Source organism: Malania oleifera, chromosome 2 (genome assembly GCF_029873635.1).
Source record: "Malania oleifera isolate guangnan ecotype guangnan chromosome 2, ASM2987363v1, whole genome shotgun sequence".
NCBI lineage: Eukaryota > Viridiplantae > Streptophyta > Magnoliopsida > Santalales > Ximeniaceae > Malania > Malania oleifera.
In genome coordinates this window covers 65437979-65457496 of record NC_080418.1, presented here as the reverse complement: position 1 = coordinate 65457496, position 19518 = coordinate 65437979, and the positions used below count along the sequence as shown (strand labels likewise).

Here is a 19518-nt window from a genome sequence, read left to right as displayed (position 1 = left end):
AGTCGACCGAGCCATTTGAGTCCTGGTCGATCGAACCATTTCTGGTCGACCAAACCTCTCGAGTTGCTCCTATTTTTTTGCCACGATTAATAATTTTAAACAGGGTTAAATTGATTTAAATGTCATTAAACTTTTTCAATAATCCCTAATAGGTCCCCAACGATCAAAATTTTCAGTATGTCTATATATACTCTTTCATTTGGTGGATTAAGTATCGATTAGAAAAAAGATTAAGAAAATCTCTCTCAAGCAAAAATACTTTCTTTTTTATTCTCATTTGCTCACACTCTTCCAAATACACTCTAGCTTACATTCAATACTCATAAAATCATTTGTACGTATTCTTGAGTGCTTAAATAGGAAGGTTCACTCTCTCTTGGTTGTGAGATTGATATAATTTTATTGAGAGCTGAACCAAAAGGATTCTTAGGGCACTTAGCCAATAAGTTCATCCTAAGAAGACTTTACTAAGTCTTCTGAGATTGCATATTTGTTGCAATATCTTGAGAAGCCCATTTTTGCTTTTAATTGCGAAATATTTTCAAAATCATTTACAAATATCTATTGCTCTTTATTTTGAAAACCATTTGAGGAGATATTTGTGTTTGAGGTGAAACATCTTTGTTGCAATATTTATTCACTCAAATATTCTTGCTGAAAACAAAGATCCTATATATTTTGCAATCCAAGCATATACATACTTCCATGATTGAGATATTCTATTGATTGATATTCTTGAGGCTTATCTAATACTCTGTGTGAACACATTTGATTGAAATACCTTGAGATACACAGATTGCTTGTTAGACACTCTCGCGTACTTACTACACTGATAGAAAACATAGTTGAAAGTTGAAATATTTAGACTACACAGAGCTTACATTTTAAATCATCTGTGGTATTTGTGTTTGTGCGCATTTGTGGTACAAATATGCTTTACGTGAAAGCACCAATATATTGTACCATTTGATTGTATATCTGAGAGATTCTAGGCGTGGCCTAAGGGGGCGGTAATCCAGTCCGGTAAGGATTGGTGAAGGTTGATGTCAGCCCTGTGGTAATTTGACCTAGTTTGTATAGGTGCCGCTCCACCCTTTTAAGTGAGCAAGTTATTATGATAATCCTTGTGCTGGTTAGCCAAGGCGGGGACGTAGGCAGTTGGCCGAACCTCGATAACATATCTGCGTGTCCTCCTTTCTTTACTACTTTCTGGTTCTTGTGTGATTGTTCAAACTACTTTATTTAATTTTTGGTATATTTACATAATTTGCACTAGATTGACCATAGGCTTGTGAACATACTGCTGTTAGGAGGAATACCTAGGAGATAAATTTTAAAAATACCAATTCACCCCCCCCCCTCTTGGGATCACAGTAAAGCTAACAATTGGTATCAGAGCCACATAGCATAGACTAATTGTTATTTTGCACAAAGATCATATATGGCTCATAGCTCCGTGACCCCTTTTCTTGAGGGACCATCTTCCACACGACCTCCTGTTTTCAGCGGTGTTAATTACACCTTCTGGAAACAGAGGATGCACATCTACCTTCAGAATACTGATTGGAAGGTGTGGAGGATTGTCTCTAAGGGAAACTATGTCCCTATGAGAATTGAGGGTGCAGCTAGGGTTCCTAAGACTGAGGATGAATATGATGATGATGATATGAAAGCTGTTAGTCTTAATGCCACTGCCATGAATATTTTATATTGTAGTCTTGATGTAAATGAATTTAACAGGATTATGGCATGTTCAACTGCAAAAGAAATATGGGATAAGTTAGAGGTCACATATGAGGGCACTAGAGATGTGAAAGACAGTAGGATAGATATGTTGACCAGTGAGTATGAGGCCTTTAGGATGAATGTAGGTGAGTCCATTCAGAGCATGTACACTAGATTCACACACATCATAAACTCACTGCATGCATTAGGAAAGACCTATCCCACATATGAGATGATCCGGAAGATCCTTAGAGGCTTACCTCCTGTTTGGGAAGCTAAGACTACGGCCATTGCTGAGGGTAGAGACCTTAAGGCCATAAGCTTAGAAGAACTGATAGGTTCCTTGATCACTTATGAACTGTCCATAAATGAAAGACTTAATGAGCATAACAGGGTTAAGAAGGTGACTGCACTAAAAGCATCTAATGACACATCTAGTGAGTATAGTGAGTCTGACACTGATGAGGAAATGGCCATGCTAACCAAAAGGTTTAGTAGATTTTTCAGGAAGAACAGGAAGCCATTTAAAAAATATAGAGACTCCACTAATGAGAAGGGTGAGTCCAGTAAAAGAAAGGAAAAATCAAATGCTCCTACATGCTACAACTGCAACAAAGTGGGGCACATCAAACCCGACTGCCCACTACTGAAAAAGGAGGCTAAGAAAAAGAAGAAAGCCATGAAGGCTGAGACTTCATGGGACCAATTCAGCAGTAGCGACTCGGATTCGGATCGTAGTGACACGGAGGTCGCTAATCTGTGCTTAATGGCACACGGGGATGAGGTATCGTTTTCTAGTTCATCATCTTCTTATTATTCATTTGATGATTGTGATTCTGACAGCATGCCTACATTTAGAGAATTGCAATTTGAATATATTCGTATTTCAAAATTGCTAGGCAAAATGACCAAAGAGAATAATGATTTGAAGAAGAAATGTGAAAATTGGTCAAAATTGTTTAATATGGCAAAAACCTCTCATGCATCTATTTTAAAAGAAAAAGATACTACTATTATTGAGCTTGAGAGGAAATTGGAGGATAGCTCCACAATCATTTTTAAATTTACAAAGGGCAAAGAAAATTTTAAAAAATTACTTGGTGCCCAAAGAAATTCCTTAAGTAAAGAGGGTCTTGGTTTTAATGGCATTGAAAATGTTAAACGACCTAATCTTTACTTAGGACATTTTACACGTGAGTCAAAATCTCATATCCCTCCTGAAGAACCAAAGTGTAAATTGAAATGCTTTAAATGTAAACAGATTGGTCACATTCAATTTGATTGCCCACTTAGAAATAAGCATGCTAAAATTAGGAAGGTATGGGTAGTTAAGGGAGATCCTGCTACTAACCCCCGTGGTCCCAATAAAATTTGGGGACCAGCATCAGTCACTTAGCTTATCTTGCAGGTATACCTAAGATCATCCTCCTCCAAGGACCGATGGAACTTAGATAGTGGGTGCTCACGGCATATGACCGGTGACAAGGGAAAATTTACTTCAATTGTTCCCAAGGATGGAGGCTATATGACATTTGGCGACAATGCCAAGGGACGTATCATCGGGGTAGGTAAGGTTGGTAAAGATTCTTCTCCTACTATTGATAATGTTCTTTTAGTTGATGGACTGAAACATAATCTACTTAGCATAAGTCAATTGTGTAATATAGGATATAAAGTATCATTTGAAAATGACAAATGCATAGTAGAAGATAAAACGGACCACAAAGTGCTTTTTACTGCAGAGAGACATGAAAATGTTTATACTACATCTCTTGATAATTTAGATTCACAACAAGTAACATGTTTTTCTGCTATAAATGAAGCTACTTGGTTGTGGCATAGGCGTTTGGGGCATGCTAGCATGGACTTATTGTCTAAACTTGTTAGAAAAGAATTAGTTAAAGGTTTGCCTAAATTTCTTTTGTAAAGGATAAAATATATGATGCATGTCAAATGGGTAAGCAAACAAAATCTAGTTTTAAGAAAAAGAAATTCATATCTACTACTGGACCTTTGGAGATGCTTCACTTAGATTTATTTGGGCCTAATTATGTGCAAAGTCTTGGTGGTAAATCTTATACTTTTGTAATTGTGGATGATTTTTCTAGATTCATATCGGTGTTATTTCTTGCACATAAAAATGAATCATGTGAACATTTCACCAAACTTTGCAGGAGAATTCAGAATGAAAAAGGATATAAAATCACTCACATAAGAAGTGATAGAGGCACGGAATTCAAAAATGAAAACATAGAAAAATATTGTGACTTAGAGGGCATATCACATAACTTTTCTGCACCTAGGACACCTCAACAAAATGGTGTAGTTGAAAGAAAGAACATGTCACTACAAGAAATGGGCAGAACTATGTTGAATGAGCATAACTTACCTAAATACTTTTGGGCCGAGGCCATTAATACTGCATGCTATGTTATGAATAGGGTCTTGATTAGACCATCAATTAATAAAACCCCTTATGAATTGTGGAACAACCATAAGCCTAATATTTCCTATTTTCATGTGCTTGGTTGTAAATGCTTTGTGCTTAGAGATAATGAGCATCTAGGAAAATTTGACACTAAATCTGATGAAGGCATCTTCCTAGGCTATGCACTTAATAGTAAAGCATATAGGGTTTTCAATAAAAGATCTTTAACTGTGATTGAATCTATTCATGTTGTGTTTGATGAGTCTAATCCATTTTCTAATAAAGATGATGAAGATGATATTGATATTAGAAAATGCTTGGAGAAATTTCCATTGAAAATAATGCAAGTGAAAATCAAGAAGTAAACGAAAAATCACTTGAAGATAATGAAAATGGAAATCAGGAGTTGCCTAGAGATTGAAAATACATTAGAAGTCATCCTATAGATCAAATCATAGGCGAACCATCCCGTGGAGTAACCACAAGATCATCATTGAGAAATATAGTAAACCACTCCGCTTTCTTATCCCAAGAAGAACCTAAAAATATTAGAGAAGCCATAGAAGATGAATCTTGGGTAATGTCCATGCAAGAAGAACTTAATCAATTTGAAAGAAGCAAAGTGTGGACCTTAGTTCCTAGGACTAATGAGCACACCATCATTGGAACTAAATGGGTATATAGAAATAAGAAAGATGAAAATGGGGTAGTAACTAGGAATAAAGCCAGACTAGTTGCCCAAGGATATAACTAACAGGAAGGGATTGACTTTGATGAAACATATGCTCCTGTTGCTAGATTAGAAGCCATTCGTATGCTACTTGCCTTTGCCGCTTTTAAAAATTTTAAATTGTTTCAAATGGATGTTAAAAGCGCTTTCCTAAATGGCTACATAAATAAGAAGGTATACGTAGAACAACCACCCGATTTTGAGAATCATAAATATCCCTATCATGTTTACCTGTTGTCTAAAGCCTTATATGGATTGAAACAAGCTCCTAGAGCTTGGTATGAGAGGCTTAGTGGTTTTCTATTAGAAAAGGAGTTTACCTGTGGAAAAATTGACACTACACTCTTCATCAAGTCCAAAAATGATGATATGCTTCTTGTTCAAATCTATGTGAACAATATCATTTTTGGAGCAACCAATGATGAGTTGTGTAATGAGTTTGCCAAATGCATGCAAAGTGAGTTTGAAATGAGCATGATGGGTGAACTTAGTTTCTTCTTAGGTCTACAAATAAAGCAAGCTAATCATGGAACTTTCATATGCCAATCTAAATACATTAGGGACTTGCTAAAGAAATTTAATATGGAAGATTGTAAAATTCTTGGCACACCTATGAACTCTTCCATAAAGCTTGATAAAGATGAGCAAGGAATCCCCATTTATGTAAAACTATATTGTGGCATGATTAGAAGTCTCCTATATCTCACTGCTAGTAGGCCCGACATTATGTTTAGTGTATGCATGTGTGCTAGATTTCAAGCCGCCCTTAAGGAATCTCATCTAAAAGCTGTTAAACGAATCCTTAGGTATCTAGTTGGAAATATAGAGTTAGGATTGTGGTATCATAAGCATACCACCTTTGAGATTGTTAGTTACACTGATGCTGACTTTGCTGGTAGTAAGGTTGATAGAAAAAGCACTAGCGACACTTGTCATTACTTAGGACAATCTCTTGTTTCTTGGTTCTCTAAGAAACAAAACTCAGTTGCCTTATCCACCGCCGAAGCTGAATATATTGCGGCTGGAAGTTGTTGTGCCCAAACTCTTTACATGAAGCAACAACTTGTGGATTTTGGATTGCTCTACGAAACAATACCGATTAAATGTGATAATACTAGTGCAATCAACATCTTTAAAAATCCTATCTCACATTCACAAACTAAACACATTGAGATTAGACATCATTTTCTTCGTGATCATATGCAAAAAGGAGATGTGGCTCTTGAGTTTGTATGCACCAATGAACAGTGGGCCGATATTTTCACTAAACCACTTCCCGAGGATAGGTTCATACAAATTAGACGTGAGTTAGGCTTAATGCATAGTAGAGAAGCTTCATAGACTAAAATGTTTCATAACTTGCATATATTTAGGGGGAGCTTCTTCCTGAAAATTTCCAAGTCTAAGCAACTAGTTCCATTGTTGACTTATCTTCTTGCTTGAGATATTGTGAAAGTTAATTGTTGATTGTGTGCATATGTTATACGTTCATCTATTGCATGTTCATATTGACTATTATCTATGATTGCACCATTTGTCCAATTCATGTTCATTTTGATAGTTTATTTGTTGTATTGGACCATACTGAACTATTTGAGTAGTTGTGGATAAACTGTTAGGAAATTTATACTCAAAACAGGTTACATTTATATAGGTTTACTTTTGGAAAGTCTGATTTACAAACGGAACTCTGCTGAAATTTTTCAAAACCTCTTTCCAAAATTACTCTTGTATAAATGTATTAAATACTCATTGCCTAGGACTTTAATTCCAATAACCCTTTTTGCTGCTGCCGAAAGGGGGAGATGGAAAGAGAGGCAAAATAATGGCAATACATTGGATGCATCTTATGAGGGGGAGCCTTCTTAGGCTTATAGTTTTGCCAATTGTATTTGTCACCATCAAAAAGGGGGAGAATGTTGACCTTATAGGTCACGCCTAGTTTTGATAATGACAAATACTCTTATATTTAATAAATATCTAGTTCATGTGCAGGTTCATATTAGTATATCATCAATGGCACGTGAAAGCTCAAAGCTTGAAGACAACCTCGTGCTCTTAATTGTTATAATCATAGTGAAATTTGTCTGTAATAGTAATTAGGGTATTCGGTTTGTAATAAGCACACACATCACATGCATGATTTATTTTGTAGGCTCAAACCAGTTACAAACCAAAAATAACCATAGAAAGACCTTAGGGTTTTCCTTTCGGTCGACCGACACCGAACTTTTTCAGTGTCTTCAATTTGGACCCCAAGTGCCCATAGGAAATACACATTTACACATATGTTTGTTAGGCACTTGAATAGGACTTGTTTGGTTCAATACGGGACCGAAATGCACACTTGGTGCACTTTCGGTCGACCGGCCAACACAGTTCACTTTGGCCTGGTCAATCGAACCGGCCCTGAGTCAACAATTTGACCAAGGCCTGGTCGACCAAACTTCACAGTTCATTTCTTATCGGTCGACCGAACCACCTGGGAGTCAACATTTTGACCTCCCGATCGACCGACCACTTTTGTACTCCAACTACCTGGTCGACCGGAGGGTCCTCGGGAGAATTCCCAGCGGTCTGGTCGACTGAACCATGCAGTTCAAAAAGGCTCGGTCGACCGAACCTCGAAAGTTTGGGAAATCTCCCTCCCCGGTCGACTGAGCCTTTCAGTTCAAAAGTCCCCTGGTAGACCGAGCCATTTAAGTCCTGGTCGACCGAATCTCTCAGGTTGCTCCTATTTTCTTACCGCGATTAATAATTTTAAACAGGGTTAAATTGATTTAAATGTCAATAAACTTTTCCAATAATCCCTAATAGGTCCCCAACGGTCAAAATTTTCAGTATGTCTATATATACTCTTTCATTTGGTGGATTAAGTATCGATTAGCAAAAAGATTAAGAAAATCTCTCTCAAGCAAAAATACTTTCTTTTTTATTCTCATTTGCTCACACTCTTCCAAATACACTCTAACTTACATTCAACACTCGTAAAATCATTTGTAAGTATTCTTGAGTGCTTAGATAGGAAGGTTCACTCTCTCTTGGTTGTGAGATGGATATAATTTTATTAAGAGCTGAACCAAAAGGATTCTTAGGGCACTTAGCCAATAAGCTCATCCTAAGAAGACTTTACTAGGTCTTCTGAGATTGCATATTTGTTGCAATATCTTGAGAAGCCCATTTTTGCTTTTGATTGCGAAATATTTTCAAAATCATTTACAAATATCTATTGCTCTTTATTTTGAAAACCATTTGAGGAGATATTTGTGTTTGAGGTGAAACATCTTTGTTGCAATATTTATTCACTCAAATATTCTTGCTGAAAACAAAGATCCTATATATTTTGCAATCCAAGCATATACATACTTCCATGATATAGATTTTCTATTGATTGATATTCTTGAGGCTTATCTAATACTCTGTGTGAACACATTTGATTGAAATACCTTGAGATACATAGATTGCTTGTTAAACACTCTCACGTACTTACTACATTAATAGAAAACATAATTAAAAGTTGAAATATTTAGACCACACAGAGCTTACATTTTAAATCATCTGTGGTGTTTGTGTTTGTGTGCATTTGTGGTACAAATCTTCTTTACGCGAAAGCACCAACATATTGTACCATTTGATTGTATATCTGAGAGATTCTAAACATGGCCTGAGGGGGCGGTAATCCAGTCCGGTAAGGATTGGTGAAGGTTGAGGTTAGCCCTGTGGTAATTTAACCTGGTTTGTATAGGTGTCACTCCACCCGTTTAAGTGAGCAAGTTATTGTGATAATCCTTGTTCTGGTTAGCCAAGGCGGGGACGTAGGCAGTTGGCCGAACCTCGATAACATATCTGCGTGTCCTCCTTTCTTTACTGCTTTCTGGTGCTTGTGTGATTGTTTAAACTGCTTTATTTAATTTCTGGTATATTTACATAATTTGCACTAGATTGACCATAGGCTTGTGAACATACTGCTGTTAGGAGGAATACCTAAGAGATAAATTTTAAAAATACCAATTCACCCCCCCTCTTGGGATCACGGTAAAGCTAACAGTAACCTTTCGATCGATTGATGCTAGATTTTTGGGCTTAATTTAAAAGTCTAGGACTTAAACTAACTTTAAGTCCTCAAGCAGCACATGAAAAATTCTCTTTAACTCACAAGTCATATCTATGCAAGTAGGAGTGAAATTTAAACAAAAATTTGGACCTTCCTTTAATCTTGATAGGGATTCGGGAGACCAAAATCATCTCGATCGACCGAATAGGTAGGAGTCCATAAAGTTGACTATGGTTTAGGCGACCATACTCAAATGAACGTACTAATCACGGTAGACCAAACATAAGGGGTGTCACTTTTTACCTTCCCCGGGCGCTCGAACTCCAAGTTCAAATATACACCAGGCGACCGAAGTATGAAGTTCGGTAGACTGAACTAGCCACTAGGTGACCAAACCTCGAGTGTTTGGAAAATTGCCTTGGCCCAGCCACCTGAACCTTCACTCGAGCACCCAAAGTCATAAGGTAAACTTTTCTGACAATGTCTGTTCGGGCAACCGAATCTCTCGAGTTGCCATATTTTTAATCGCAGTAATTGGCTTTAAACAGGGGTTAATTATTAATTAAACTTTTCAAAAATTCCCTCCGTGTCCCCAACGATCTAAAATTAAGGGAATTCTATATATACCCCTTATTTGTCCAAATTAGCACATGATTAGCAACATAATTAGACAAAAATTCTCTCTGATTTTTCCTCGGCCTACATTGCATATTTTTCATATCTTCAAGCCTATACTTCATACTCTCATATATTTTTGCTCGAAAAATCTTTTCAAAACCAGAGAGTAATTTTTGCTTACTCTTTTCTTGCAAAATAATTGCAAGTTAGAGGGAGTTTGATTTTCACTTGGTATGTGCCTACACAGATTTGTTCTTGAAGCTCATTACTCTCATTTTCATGTATTGATTGATATTTTTCTTGGAGAGCAAAGTTAGGGTTCTTTCTCAATAAATTTGATTGATAAATATCTTTTTGAAAAGAACTTTTGTTAGCTTCTGAGTCTTGGCATCTTCATTGCCAAATTTGAAATCTTGCTTGCATTTTCGATAAAATACTTTTGAGTAAACTTGAACCCTAATCTCATTTGTGCTTACACTTAAAAAATATTGTGTTGAGATTTTCTCTTTGAGATTCAAATTTCCTTTGATAATATACTAATCTTATTTGTCTTGAATCAAAGGCATTCACTCTCATGTATACACACATACATATATTATTATTGAGAACTGAAATAGTGTTTTATAAAATCTCACTTGAGCATTAGATCTTATCATTTGTGAGTGCATATATTCTAGATCGTAATATTGTACAAATCTTCTTGTGCTAGAAGTGTTGAGCTTGTACACGAAATTGTGTTGATTATTTGTTGTATTCCGGGCGTGGCCTGAGGGGTGTTAATCCAACCCATATGGATTGGTTGTAAAGGTTGAGGTCAGCCCTGATAATTTGACCTAATGTTGTATTCAATGTCACTCCACCTGTGAAGTGAGCTTTAGTAGAATTCTCGGGCTTGCGAGCTAGAGGTGGGGACGTAGGTAACATTGGTCGAACCCCGATAACATATCTTGTGTCTGTTAGGAATATACGAACAAATTCCCGAAACCTGTGAGAAACAAATAAAAAAAGAATAACGCCAAAGAAAAATTCAATCACACGCACAAGACAATATTTACGTGGTTCGGCAATTTTGCCTACGTCCACGGAGTTGCAGGGATTTCAATATTATCAGGAAGAAAGCACAGAGAGTGTGGCGATACAATTCTCTCGCTCTCTCTCTCTCTCGTAGATATAACCACGCAAACCCTAATCACCCGAAAGCACCCTTTTTATATGTTGCGCCTAGGGTTCCGTTCCGAATGGGCTCCAAAAATTTTCCCCGGGGGTGTTGCCCCCAGACCCCCACAAGTACGGCTTGTACCGCTTAGTCCATGGAGCGGAGGCTTGGGCCTCACGGCCCAAGCCTTCGCTCCATGGACTAAGCCTTAGGATAGAAATCTCTAATTAAACAGAGGTCGGGTCATCATCCAAATTAAGACACAACTAGGCTCCACTAAAGCCCAACAGTGTCTACTCTTAAATTCATGCACTTTAATTACCTGCACATGTATGCCTATATTTAATTAATTATAAATGGGTGCATGATTCAAATATTTTGAATGATCGGGATAAACTGAGCCTATTATATTTGCTTTGATTATTTGCTGAGTTAATTTCTTATTAAGTAATTGGTACTTCTTTATACTGACTCTAGGTTGAGCTATACAGCTTGTTAATTTGAACATAACCTTGGAAAATTTTTAAAATTCCAATTCACCTCCCCCCCCCCCCCCCCCCCTCTTGGGATTACACCAAAGTCAACAAAGGCCCCCTTATGCTAGTGATGTGGGGAGTTTGATATATGTCATGGTGTGTACGAACCCAGATTTGGCTCATGCAGTGAGCATGGTAAGTAAGTTTCTTTGTAATCTAGGAAGGCAACATTGGGAAGCCGTCAAATGGATACATAGATTCTTACGAGGTACATCAGGATATGGTATCATGTTTGGCAAGAAACAGGGTTATCCTTCAGTTATAAGGTTTGTTGATGTTGATTATGTTGGAGATATGGATGACAGAAGGTCTACAATGGGATATGTGTTTACCCTTGTAGGAGGACCTGTGTGTTGGAAATCCATGGTACTGTCTCTGGTAGTATTATCCACGACTAAGGCAGAATATATGACAGTTGTCAAAACTGCAAAGGAATCCTTATGGCTTACTAGTTTAGTCAGAGAGCTGGGGTTACAGTAAGATGGTGTGGTGCTACATTGTGATAGTCAGAATGTCATTTACTTGATGAAGAATCAAATATACCATGCTAGAACCAAGCACATTGATGGGAGGCTTCACAGGGTTTGGGAATTGATTGCTTCGAGTGAGCTTGTGTTGGAGAAAGTTCACACATCTGAAAATGCAACAGATATTCTGATGAAATCAGTTACTTCAAAGAAGTTCAAGCATTGTTTGAACTTACTCCATGTTTCCAAGTAATAGAAAGGAGACATACCTAACCAAGGGTTTACAAATTCAAGGTGGAGTAGTTAAAAATGTTTTTCGGGATTCTCCTAACGGGCATATAATCGCCAAGGTGGAGGTTGTTGTTTGTGGCTCTTATACTTTGTTTTTCTTAAGCAAAGAAGGAAGAAGGAAAAACATGGAAGGGCAGCACAACAAGATATCGTCGACGAATGCCTTGTGTTTGTCGACGAGAAAATAGCAAGGACTCGTCAACGAAGGTTCTGAAATCGTCGACGAGAAAATACCGAGAGTAGGAAAATATCAGAGTTCTGGACTCATCGACAAAAGCATGTTATCGTCGACGAGTGGTCTTCTATGGATCGTCAACGAAGCCTTGAACTCGTCGACGAAAGGCGCCTGGGCTGCAAGCAGTTTGTCTGAATTTTGAATTTTTTTGAACGTTGGGTGGTCGGGTAAAGAGAGGGAAACCTCCTATAAACTTCTATATATGTTATTATGGGCATATATTGAAGTAGTGAGTGATCATTTTGAGAAGTGTATTATGTACATTGTGAGTGAGTGATTTGTGAAATTTGTGTGTCATTGCTTCCGTGGATGTAGGCTTTGTTGAACCACATAAAATATGTTATTGTTCTTATTCTGGTTGTGTTTGCATTTACTTGTTGTTTATTCCACTGTGCATTCTATTTATTCAATCCATATCAAAACACATCAAATACCTAGGCAATCTAGGAAAACAACGAAATCTACTTATAGGCATCATTGGCTCAAAGGATCATAAAAATCTTTCATTGGTCAATTATGTATTAGATGAGAAAAAACTCGAACCTACCACCAAAATCATAAGGGCTCTTTAAAGGTCAATTATAATGAGGACGGAGAATCCAATAACACCTTGTTGGTTGAGTACTTAAAGATCATCGAAGACCAAGGCAATCTTGAAAACAAGGATGATCTAAATCTTAATTTGGGGATTGCAAACTCATCAGCAAAAAAATTGAGTTAGGCAAAGAATATTCCTTGGCTTGGCCTAGATTCAATATTAGATGATAATCTCTTCATCTTCATCATCAATTGATCAAATATGTTCCCAAAATTTCTTTTGGGGGATTACCTATAAATAAATTGATGGATTAGGAAACTATTAGAATGATCTCAATCTCAATTTGGGGATTGGCGAACTCATCAACAAAAAAAAATAAGTTAGGCAAAGAATATTCCTTGGCTTGGCCTAGATTCAATATTAGATGATAATCTCTTAATCTTCATCATCAATTGATCAAATATGTTCCAAAAATTTTTTGTGGGGGATTACCTATAAATAAATTGACTGATTAGGAAACTATTAGGGCAAAGAATACAACAAATATAATACATATTTTTGGTAGAAGATAAATTGAAAAAATATTTTAAAATTTTAAACAGTTGAATTCAAGCAAATCCAAGACCAATGCTTCTAAAATATTTTGAAATTTTATTTTATTTTATTTTTTATTTTTTATTTTACTTGTGTGATATAAGTTTATATTGTCATATAATTTGTCTTGACATGAGCATTAGAAATATGATACCGTCTTAATTTGTTTCTATAATTACGTATAAATTTTTGTTATGAGTATAACGTTGCTCATAAAATCAATTTTTATTATTTAAATATTATATATTTAGTACTTATTGAAACAAATTTGTAATACTATTTAAATATTACAAATTTTAAATAATTTTTTTGTCAAAATTATATAAAATAAGTTTCAGGTTTAATACAGGCTTCCATTAAATATTATTTTAAAATATAATAAATATTTATTTTTTATTCATGCAAAAGTATCTACTATCCCTGCTAAGATAGTATTTAACTCGTGACAAGAATCAAAATTGGAACTGGAATATAGTGAAATTGAAAATGGAATAGCATATTCTCCTCTTGTTTAGGTTCGATGTAGAAACAAAATTGGAATTGTATCAATTACATGTAAATATTTTATATATATATATATATATATATATATATATATATACCATTTTTTTATTTGTTTGCTTCTGTCATCATGCTTGTATAAATTTAGAGGACAAAGAAAATAACTATCATATGAGGAAAACACACTCCATTAATAATTAAATCAATATTTTTGGTAACTACTACTAATTGAAATAATCTATTTTGTAATTTAATTTTTAATTCATTTTTCTTAACTAATATTAATAATTGAACTGATAATGTAACAATAACTAAATTAATAATTTGTTATAACCACTGTTAATAGATGAATTAATTTATGAAACAATAAAAAAATGAAATTAATATTGTGAAAATTCCTATGAATAAAATCATTAGTATTTTGAAATCATTTCATTAATTTATAATTTAATTATTGTAGCCACCAATGATAATTGAATTAGTATTTTTTAGCAAATTATTAAATTAATTTCCCTAATAATTAATAATAATTAAATTAATAATTTATGTAACCATCAATAATGGTTGAATTAATAATTTGAATTACTTTATGAAATAATAAATAATATAGCTAATATTTAAAATTGCCCTATAAATAAATTGATTACTATTTAAAGTCTCCTTATAATTTTAAAATGTTATTGTTTTTAACATCTAAGAATTTTGAAATAATTTTTTTTATAATAACTGCTAAAAATAAAATTAATAAATTTTTTAACCAGTAGCAGTAATAAATTTCAATTCAAATATAATTAATAATTCTAGGAAATTTTAATATATCCAACTATTAATATTTGTTGTCACAATTTTTTAAAAAATTTAAACTTATGTAGAATTTCAGATAATTGATCATCTAATTTATGGTCGAGTTCTAAATATTAATAAACTTGTTAGATTATAAATTTATTAGTTAATTATAAACTATTAAAACCAATTGTAAAAAAAAAAAAATCCCAACAGTTATTTTTTCTATCAAATTTGGAATTAAGAAAAATTTTAAACTACACAAAATAAAATAAGACAAAAGACACTAACTTTCCTTGAAATTCGATAAAAAAAATCCTTGAGATTTCAAAAATCCCATTGATGTCCCCTGAGATTTCAAAAATGTCACAAACTTCCCCTGAAATTTATCAAAAATGCACAAACCTCCCTTTAAAAGACCGTCATTTTACAAAACACAATGAGATGCCTTTTTAACACACCTTAAAGAAGGTTCTTAAAATTCTTGAAATCTTAGGAGAGAATTCTGAAATTTTGAAACCTCAATCATTGTCTGTCTTTTTGTTAAATCTCAAAAGATGTCAACTTTTTTTTACACTAAAAAGTAATATAAAAAATTTAATACTTAGATCTAATTAAATGGTTAAATTGTGTGATTTAACATATAAAATTAATATATCTAAAATTGAATAACTTTATTTGAAATTTGATTGCAAATTAAAAATGAGATTTTAATTAAATTGCTAAAAACAAAATATTCAAATCGATATTACATCCTTTGAGCTACGACTTTGCATGGTCAAACATATATACTTTAATGATTGAATCACTGTATATGCAATGACGTCTATAGAACGCCATTGTTCATGCAGAGGGTTGAATTTTAGAGCAATGAATTTATAATCTACATAAGATGTATATGCAAGAGTAAAAAATCATTGCGCAAAAGAAATTATTAGATCATAGCATCAGATCATCTAATTATGTCAACAGGCTGCAATTCATCGAGAATAGCAGTGAGAAGAAACTAGAAAGAGCACATACTGTGAGCGGTAACCATCTTGTGAAGGAAGGGGTTGAGGCGAGGCAAGATGTCATGGGGCGGTAGCTGCTGCGTCTTGGGATCAGATCTGCTCTCCCTCGACAGCTTCACCATCTCCCTGGTGTTCCCGTAGAGAAACTTGTAAGGAAGAACAAGCACCCCTTCTGCTCTCAGCTGCTTCTCTATCATCTTGGGCTTCCACCACATCACATGCACTGCCCTCGCAAGCCACGCTGTGATCACAACGCACGCTACTGAAACCACAACTTCCACCCCTCCCATTTCTCCTTCTTCTTCTTCTTTCTTCCTCTCCTTCTTCTTGCAGGAGGGACCTGATCAGCCCATCTATTCTATACATTGCCAAGCAAAAAAATTAAAATAAAAACAAGAAACGAGTACTTCCACGTGCATTCAATTAATGCAAGGCGTGGGAGGCGAGTGGGGATATACATTTAAAAAAGAAAGAAGAAAGAATTTATTTTTTACTGTTAAAAAATTTGCAGGGCTCGAGTCCCGAAATTTTCCCCTCCATTTGTAAAAGTAAAAGCTGGGAATCCAGCTCCGGGGGCTTCGCACCCGACACATGCATCACATCACGTGGCATCCATTCCCTGACCACTGCCACTGACCACTGACCACGACCGTCCATCAATAATTAGAATTTAGAATGGCCACAAGAATCCACACCACCAATTAATTGATTTTAAGTGCCCTTCAAAAGTCTAAGAAACTATTTAGATTAACAGTGGGTATAATTTTAGGTATATAGTTTAAAATAAAATTTAATACAGTTTTTTAAATTTAAATTTTCTTTTTATATATAATATAAAAGTTTACTACATCATTCATAAATTAACTCAATGAATCAATAATTTATAAAGTTGACAAATGCAAATACCTCTTGATTAATTTCATTTTAAAAACAAAAAAAAAAAAAAATCTTTAATTAATTTATCTTCCCATAAAATTAAAAAAAAATCATAGTTAATATAATTTTTTAATAAAAAAATTGAATTTGAACTTTGAAGTGTCAATTTAGTTAGAAATTTTAGTAGATTCGTTGATTGTGTATAGGCATATGACAATTCCAATCTAGTTATATTGATCCTCTCATACTCATCATAAATAAAAGGGTTTGGGTACACCTATGTAAATATATGATCATAAATAAGTGATTTATTTAGACCCAGAAATTAAATGGGTAAGATTGGTGTGCCCACTTAACTTATCAACTCATTTAAAGTTCTAACCATCTGTAGACATCCTAATTTTAATTAGGTCATCCCAAAGAAGTCTGGTGAAATGAGAGTTGACTTTGAGCCCTGAATAATCTTGAGTTTTGAAATTAAGACCCTAATTCCTCAATCAAGTCCTTTTAATTTCAGATAATCAAGCCTCTAAAATGTCAAAAATGTGCTTTAGAGTTGAGTCTTGTAAATGTTTAGTCCAAATTTTAGGTTTTTAAGCATACTATTAGGAAGGGTCTTTGTTGATTTTAATTAATTCTTTTAGTTGTAAAATTAATCCCTATTATTATCTAGGACCCCGTAGTTCCAAAACCAACTCCCCTTATGTATTAGGGTTTGAGTCTTAGGAGCCCAAAAGTTGAGTTCTTTTAAGCTGAGTGTCTCTAACTTGGTTGATTTCAAAACCAATTTTCTTTCATTGAGTCTTGTATATGCTCCCTGTTAGGCTAGATTTCCCTTAAATGTTGTTAATTTTATTTCTTTAGTATTGGTTCCCATAATCAAGTACTCTTAGAACTAGAAGTTGATTTCTTTAATTTCTGTTAATATATATATATATACAAAAACAATAAGGTTCAGTCGAGTTTCACTGAGTCATTTAAACTAAGTTTTTCGATTTTAGTAAAACTTAATCCTTTTCTATAGGGTTTTTTTATCATTCAAAATGAATTTTCGACTTTAAATTGGGTCTTAATTTTAAAACCGATTTTGTTTGGAAATTAAGGTCATATTTATTAATTGTGTGTTGACTTTTTGGGTCTATCTCCTGTTTTGATTATGACAAATCACAGTATCTCATCTGTGTGCTTTGAGTATTTGAACAGGTTTATTTTTCTAAGCACGGATGATAGATGAGAAATGGAAGCTAAGAAACACTTAAACAAGCATACCCCAGCGTTTTCCATGGAATTGCAAAGGAGCAGCGCATAAAGACCGATCTTTATTTTCAGTTGTATTATTATATTTTCTTGTATTCATGTTGGGTCTGTAATAATTCAAAGGTCTGTAATAATGAATGCATGGCATGCATGGTAGGGACTATAAGCTCAAGATCGTAGTTTGACTTTAGGGATCACCCTTCGGTCGACCGACGTTGGATTTTTTTTGTGTCCTAAAAGAATACCTTAACTGACCATTAGGACTCCCAATAACTTATAAAAAAAATGCCCTATCGTTTTAAATATATATGCTCACATGAATATGGTTTATGTATAAGGGACTTGAACTTAAATGTATAAAAAATACATGTTCAGTCAACCGTACTTGAAAGCACTATATCCCTTGGTTGACCAAACTGATTAGGGTCAACGATTTGACAACAAGTACGGTCGACCGACCAAAACCTCAAGCCAATGTCCTAGTCGACCGAAGGTCCTCAGGAGATGCCACAATTGCCCGGTCGACCAAACTACTCAGTTCAAAATCACATGGTCAACCAAACCGCGCGGAAATGGAAAATCGCCTTTGGGAACCCTAATCTGGTCGACCGAACTTTCAGTTCAAATTTTGCCCGGTCGACCGAACTTTGTCACTTGGTCAACTGAACCTCAAGTGCGGTCAACCGGTGCTCTCGGGTTGGCAAATTATTTTTACCATAGTTAAAGTTTTTAAATAGGGTTAATTTTCTTAATGATTTTTAAAACAAATTTAATAATACCCTGCGTATCCCCAACAGCTATAATTTACCCCTCTCCTATATATATGTCTTCATTTGTCCAGATTATGGAGAGATTAGGAAAAAGATTAAGAAAAATATTCTCAATTTTCCAAACTTATTTTTCACATACTACTTCCATACACTCTCATACTCTGAATTTCTTGATTAGCCAAGCTTTGTGAGAGTTTCAATTGTGTTTATTGCAACTTGCTTAATACTCTCAATATTGTGCTTGTTGTTTGTTGTTGATTTTTTGAGAGTAAAGCAAAGAGTTATCCCACTGATTTAATTCAATAAATCTAGTGTTGGGAAAAACTCATAAGCTTGAGAATCTTTGCATTGTCATTGCAAGACTCCTATAGTTATAATTTTTGGTGTGCAAATATTTTTCTAAACTATAATATTTTCAAACTATACTTGTGCTTATTTCATTGAAGAAAAATATTTTGAGTTAGTTTGAATATTTGATTAGCATCTTTGAAACTTTGATATGTTATTGAAATTTGTTATAGCTTGTTTCAAAGAAATAGCTTGTTAGAACACTCTTGAGCATATAAGTGATTATACATTACTGAGTGTTTGTTTGCACAAAGATCATTACACACATACTCTCATATACTGCTTGATATATTGACATTGTTTAGAGAGTAGTCACATTAAACTTCATTGAGCTTATAATTCTTATCTCTTGGAAGTGCATTGGTTATTGCATGCGCGTATTGGTACAAATCTACTTGTTGGAGAAGCACTGAAATTGTACATGAAATTTATATTGTAAATCCGTTGTATTCCAGGCACATCCTGAGGGGGCGGTGATCTAGCCCGTAAGGATCGGTAGGGCCTTCTCCACCCCGCAAGGAGAATTTGTAAAGGTTGAGGTCAGCCTTGTGCTAATTTACCTGTTTGTAATCGGTGCCACTTCACCTGTTAAGTGAGT

At 34.7% G+C, this 19518-nt stretch overlaps 1 protein-coding gene across 1 annotated transcript in view; it reads right to left on the bottom strand.

The window, feature by feature from the left end:
* LOC131149517 (cytochrome P450 CYP72A616-like) overlaps nt 1-16099 on the bottom strand; it is a 54995-nt gene extending 38896 nt beyond the window's left edge. The window contains exon 1 of the mRNA XM_058100029.1: nt 15680-16099. Within this exon, the coding sequence (XP_057956012.1) occupies nt 15680-15959 (280 nt within the window). The 5' untranslated portion in view covers nt 15960-16099. The remainder of the gene's footprint in view (nt 1-15679) is intronic.
* Between the last annotated feature and the right edge of the window lie 3419 nt (nt 16100-19518).